Source organism: Myotis davidii, unplaced genomic scaffold (assembly GCF_000327345.1).
Source record: "Myotis davidii unplaced genomic scaffold, ASM32734v1 scaffold1, whole genome shotgun sequence".
NCBI lineage: Eukaryota > Metazoa > Chordata > Mammalia > Chiroptera > Vespertilionidae > Myotis > Myotis davidii.
This window is the reverse complement of record NW_006294681.1, coordinates 6,363,292-6,369,404: the sequence shown is the minus strand read 5'-3', so window position 1 is coordinate 6,369,404 and position 6,113 is coordinate 6,363,292. Positions and strand designations below refer to the sequence as shown.

The 6,113-nt window shown below is 38.6% G+C and overlaps 1 protein-coding gene across 1 annotated transcript in view; it reads left to right on the top strand.

Annotated features, from left to right (window-relative positions):
* The window catches only part of LOC102772217 (lipoxygenase homology domain-containing protein 1), a 56,935-nt gene that overhangs the window by 15,901 nt on the left and 34,921 nt on the right, over positions 1-6,113 (top strand). Inside the window, exons 7-10 of the mRNA XM_015567406.1 lie at positions 689-765; positions 872-903; positions 1,072-1,201; positions 4,987-5,090. Coding sequence (XP_015422892.1) covers positions 689-765; positions 872-903; positions 1,072-1,201; positions 4,987-5,090 — 343 coding nt within the window. The remainder of the gene's footprint in view (positions 1-688; positions 766-871; positions 904-1,071; positions 1,202-4,986; positions 5,091-6,113) is intronic.

Genomic DNA, 6,113 nt, shown 5'->3' with positions numbered 1-6,113 from the left:
CAGAGGCTTGCCACAATGACAGTGACCAGCGCCCTGCCTTGGTCTGGTGCCCCTGCTCACCTGCTCCACCATCCTGCCATAGCCAACACCTGCCATGTTCTGCACATGCTCCCTGGTGGTCAGCACATGTCACAGCGACCAGTTGTTCGGTTGTTCGGTTATTCCGGTTGTTATGCCGTTCATTCTATTTGCATATTAGCCTTTTATTATATAGGATGACATGCTGACCCACTGTCATCAGGCCTTGATTTTTGGGTTATTTTCCCAATAGTGATGATAGCTGTGCTCTTTCTTTCAACATTTTCCTGTCTCTTTTCCCTGGAACCAATAACAGCCATTTATAAAATAACTGATACGGTTTGTACTCTACTTGGTGGCCAGAGAACAGGATAAAATAATTGGTCCAGTGGATGTGAAATGTATGACCTGGACAGACTGATTGAATGATGCACCTGTGAATTAGGGGAAACATATTTCATCCTTATCTGCTAGTAGCTTCTCCTACTTCACCTGTACTCTCATAGTCATTTTAAGCATTTCCTTTTCCATTTTTACTCTGCTTTTACCAACTGGATACCTATGGCTTTTTTAATGTCCATTATCCATTATTTCTGACTGGGCTAGATAATCGCCCATGGTTAGTGTAAATATAAAGCCAGAATATACTAGGTACACTTTCTTTCCACAGATGGCTGGATCAAGGGGAAGATGATGGTAAAATTGTCAGAGAACTCTATGCCAGGGATAACAATATCATCTCTGCAAGTGAGTGTCATGTACACACATTTCTTGAAGAACTCTAGTGTATTATGATTGAGGAAAGCATGACACTGCTGAAATTAATGGCCCTCTCTTTCCTTTATATCCTCAGGGCAGAAGCTAGAACGTAATAGAAAGGAAACAGTAAGATTTTACTTTTGGCTTTAAAAATTATTTGGTAGAGTGTTCAAATAGCTAATTGATGTGTTAAAAGAAAACAGTATATAATGTTTAGTAAGGGGTGTTTCTTAGTAATGTCCTTCTCTTTGTCTTTCATATTGATATTTTTTTTTGTTTTGTTTTCCTGTTTAGTGGGCTGCAGAAAGCTGGAAGTTTATGAAGGGAAATACCCTTCAATTCTACAACAAGCTTACTGGAGGGTTTGTCCGTCTGCATCCAGATGGCATAGTTGATGCAGTTGGAGAGAAGACAGACAAATATGGTAAAATCACTGGGCAAAGCATGTGGTGCTGTGGCAGTTTTGGGAGCTGGAAAAAGGCAGATTTCTAGACCTAGTTTAATTTACAGTTTTGCTTCTTCTTTTTCAGATGTCTTTATACCAGTATTGGGTCATTTAAATAATTCACTATCTGCCTTAATACAAATGATCAATAGATGACAGGCTTTAAATCTGGGCAGAAAATGTCATTGACCAGTACATTACACCATGAAAATCATATTTGATACTACTAAATTGAAGATGAAAATGTAGGCAATCCTATATAATAAAAGGGTAATATGCAAATTGACCCTAACAGCAGAACCACTGGGAATGACTGGTCACTATGACACACATAGACCACCAAGGGGCAGATGCTCAATGCAGGAGATGCCTCCTGGTGGTCAGTGCGCTCCCACAAGAGGGAGCTCTGCTCAGCCACAAGCCAGTCTGACGGCTGCCAGCACAGCGGTGGTGACGGGAGCTTCTCTTGTCTCCTCAGTAGTGCTAAGGATGTCTGACTGCAGCTTAGGCCTGCTCCCTGCTGGCAAGTGGACATCCCCCGAGGGCTCCCGGGCTGCCGGAGGGATGTCTGACTGCCAACTTAGGCTCGATCCCCTGGGGAATGGGCCGAAGCCAGCAGGTGGACATCCCCCGAGGGGTCCCAAACTGTGAGAGGGCACAGGCTGGGCTGAGGGACCCCCCCAAGTGCACAAGTTTTTGTGCACTGGGCCTCTAGTTAACATTATAATTGTTCATAGAAAGCCACAGTTTAGCTCTTACACAGTGTGGCCATTTAAGGAATTAAGTTGGTTCTACTCAATACTGAGTGCCTATCCTGTTCAAAACATAATGTTAAATAATTTGATGGCCACAGAAATAACTAAGACAGTATTCTGAATTCCAGAGATTCCAGAGATTCAAAATGTAATGAGGAAGACAAAATTTAATAACATCCCACACCTTATAATGTCCAGGATTACCTAGAAATATGCATCAACATGATTTAATTTTATGAAGATCCTTAATGTTTAGCCATTAAGGTGAATTTAATTAAGTAGACAAAAATAAGTTAGAGCTTAATTAGGCAGAAAGCCTTCCATTTGGAGTGATTTGTTGAACTAATATGCAAGTCCTTCACTTTTGGAAATATAACTTTAAATTAATATAAGAGAATTTCAATATACAGTGAAATCCTTTTAAAATTTGGAATAGTAGAATTAATCTCTTTATCAGACCTGATTCTTAACTAAAAACTTTTGCCAATGAATTAATTGAAATAAAAATATAAAGGTAGCCCTAGTTGGTTTGGGTCAGTGGATAGAGTGCCAGCCTGAGGACTGAAGGGTCCCAGGTTTGATTCAATCAAGGGCACATGTTCTGGTTGCAGGCTCAATCCTCAGTAGGGGGCATGCAAGAGGCAGCTAATCAATGATTCTCTCGCATCACTGATGTCTCAATCTCTCTCTCCCTCTCCCTTCCTCTCTGAAATCAATAAAAATATATTTAAAAATATATAAAGATAGAATTCATTCATTGCACTTGTTAACTCTAGATGAATATACACATATAAGGTGAATAAGTAAAGCAAATATATAAATAATTCCATGTTAAAAATTAGGATTTAGGGAACCTAAATCACACAATAACTACCATAATTCTGCTTCATTTGTTAATATGTTGACTAAGCCCAAAGTTTTGAGTTAATACAAAATGGGCTATATTGACAGTGGTGAAGAAGGAAAGATTGGTGTATTTTATTTTTATTTTTAAAATATATTCTTATTTATTTCAGAGAGGGAGAGGGAGAGAGAGAGAGATTGAAACATCAATGATGAGAATCATTGATTGGCTGCCTCCTGCATGCCCCCTAGTGGGGATTGAGCGCACAACCCAGGCATGTGCCCTGATGGGGGAATTGAACCTTGACCTCCTGGTTCATAAGTTGACACCAGCCTGGCAGATTGCTTTATTTTAGAAAATCTAACTTTGTAACCATGGAACCATTTTATAGATATTATATGATGTACATTGCATATTTTATATTAGATACATTATTTTATATTATGTATAAATATTTATATGCACATACACACCACACAGACAAACCTCAGCAACTCATTAGGAAATGAAATAAGTCATGGCTCAAGAAATCACCTATTTTAAAATCATGTTATGGGAGAGAACTTAGTGATGAACTAAAAGAGGGGGGTTGAACTCAAAGGGATGGTTAAAACTTGGGGCTTACATAGCATTTTAAAAAGAACAATAATTTTATAGAGAAGTGACAAGACAAAGGAAAAGGTCTTTGAGGTCCTAGGGGCTGCCAACTCTGGGAAGGATGTATTTGGGGAAGCTAATGCGAGGTAAGAGCTAATTAGTGAGACTTGTGTCATCTCTTTCTCAGTGCTACATGTTTCTAGTCATAAGATTGTTATCCCCTTCTTGTTGGGGAAGTGGGGTTGGGAGATACCTTCACAAAATAAATCTATGTTCTGCTTTTAGGCTGATAGAGTGGGGGATAAGGAGTTCATACTGTGTCTTTTCTTTTCTCAGTTGCCTTCAGCTCAAAATAATCTTTGTGCCATAAGGGCATACTTTTGGGGTGGCATACTCTGAACCCTTTCAGTAATATCCATGTGCAGAAAAAATACACATATTTTAATATGAATTTTTACAAACTGAACATGCCCATGTAACTGGAACCCAGATCAAGAAATAGAACATAACCAGCACTCCAGAAACAATCTCGTGCCTCTCTCTAGTCACTCTCCCCCCAAAGGTAACCATTACCTTGCCTCCTAAGACCCTGGGATAGTTCTGTCTGTTTTTGTGCTGTATTTAATAAAACCAACAATGCATATTCTTTTATATCTGGCTTGTTTGACTCATCATTGAGAACCAGCTGTTTGTAAAAGCAAAAATGGCCTTCATTTATTGTTGTTACAAGAGTGGATTCCTGAAAATTTGTTGGCTGTAAGTACTAAAGGAAGGATTATTGGTAATGCAAAGAATGTTGGACTAAGACCTGAAGTCCTGGTTCCATTTCTATTCTATGACTACGTAGGGGTCTTGGGAAAGTCCCTTACCTCTCTGTATCTCAGTTTCCTCACTTGCCAAATGGGGATTAACTGTGAGTGCGAGTGCGTGTAGTTTTGTATTTATAGGCTAATGGGGACCTAAGTTAACTAATATATCTAAAGGATATTTCTTGAGCACTCACTATGTTCTAGGAACTCTTCTAAGTGCTGCCATATAGCTGTGCACAGAGTAGACAAAAATTTATGCCTCAAAAGCTTAAATTTTAAGATAAAAGGTATATAAAAGTACATTGAGAACTAAAAACCATCAAATACATGATGAAAGAATCTTTGTCATCACAATCATATGAACCAGTCATTAATGCCCAAATCATATGTAATTACTTTGGTAATGCATAATTTTATTTTACCCCAAATCTCTGAGATTTATAGAAGGGTAAGGGTTTTTTTACACTAGCATTATTTATCTTCCTGGGACCACCAGTGGTTATTTTTGGGGGTGGGGGTGGGGGAGGCTTATCTCAGGAGTTTACCAATTAGCATGGGAAGGCATTAAAGATTTTCCATGAACATTCCACCAAATTGCCAAGCAAGATATAGATAATCAAAGGCTACTGGCATTCTTCCTTTTCACTAATTAACAAAAATTTAACTGAGAGATATTATTAGGAGATTTCAATGTATAATTAAGTAAGAAAAAAATCCTTAAAACTATGAATTAATTGCTATACTTGAAATGTTTTCCAGGTCTCTTTGATGTTATTTTCAACAAAGGAAATATATGCATATTCCAAAGTCATGAAATAAGGCATCTTTCTCTTGCTGTTAACAATGGCTTTGTCACTGGAATGGTAGGTAGTAATTTTTCCTTTTGTCATATATCAATAGTATTTATTGTATTTATATATAACATATTTTTGCATAAGGTACTTTTATAAGATTATCAAATTGTATTTCCTTTGGTTTTTACTTTCACTTTCTTCATTCTGTTTTATCTCACTAATTTTTGAGATTCTAATGCATACATGCTCCTAAATGTCTATAATTAGAATTTAGACCAAAACCAAAAAGTAGACCACTTCTCTGATAACATTCAAAATTTTGGTAAGCCTCCCAAAGGAGACAATCTAACTTGTCAAAGACCCTTTCAGTGTTACTATTATTAGGAAACAGAATCAATAATTTCATGTAATTATGCTTTGTATTGCTTAGTTTGTGCTTGAAATGCACAAATATAGAAAGCTATCTTTAAAAATCCATGCATATTATGTATTTTGAAAAGTGAGACATTACTGTCATATACTGTCTTATGTGCTTAATAGGTGTTATAAATTTTAATCTTTACATCTACCATATGAGAGAATCCATTATTACACCAATTTAACAGAAGAGGAACCTGAAGTATAGGAGGATTAAGTGAGCTGCCCAAAGCCACAGAGCTAGTAAGTGGGAAAGCAGGAATTGAACACAGGCCATTGGACTTCAGCTCTCACCTGACAGCTTCCTCATATCTATATAATAAAGAGCCAGGGTAATAACAACCAAAGGCTCAACCAGACCAGAAGTCAGTGCTGGGTTTCCCCGGCGACCCAGCACTGACTGCCTAGGGGGCTGAGGATCAGGCCCGGAGAGAAGCCTGCAGAGAGAGAGGCAGGGTCTGATCTGTAGCCCCTGTGGCAGCCGTTGATCAGAACTTGCCTCTCTTTCTCTCCCAGCCTGGCCAACAGCCACGTCTCCATTTCTCTCTAGGCCTCCACCCGGCTGCTGATGCCTTTTTGATCAGGCCCTGTGGATAGGCCCAGAGATGCTGACTGGAATAGAAACTGACCAATCAGAACCAAATCTGTGTGAATGTAAGGAGCCAATGGCTACAT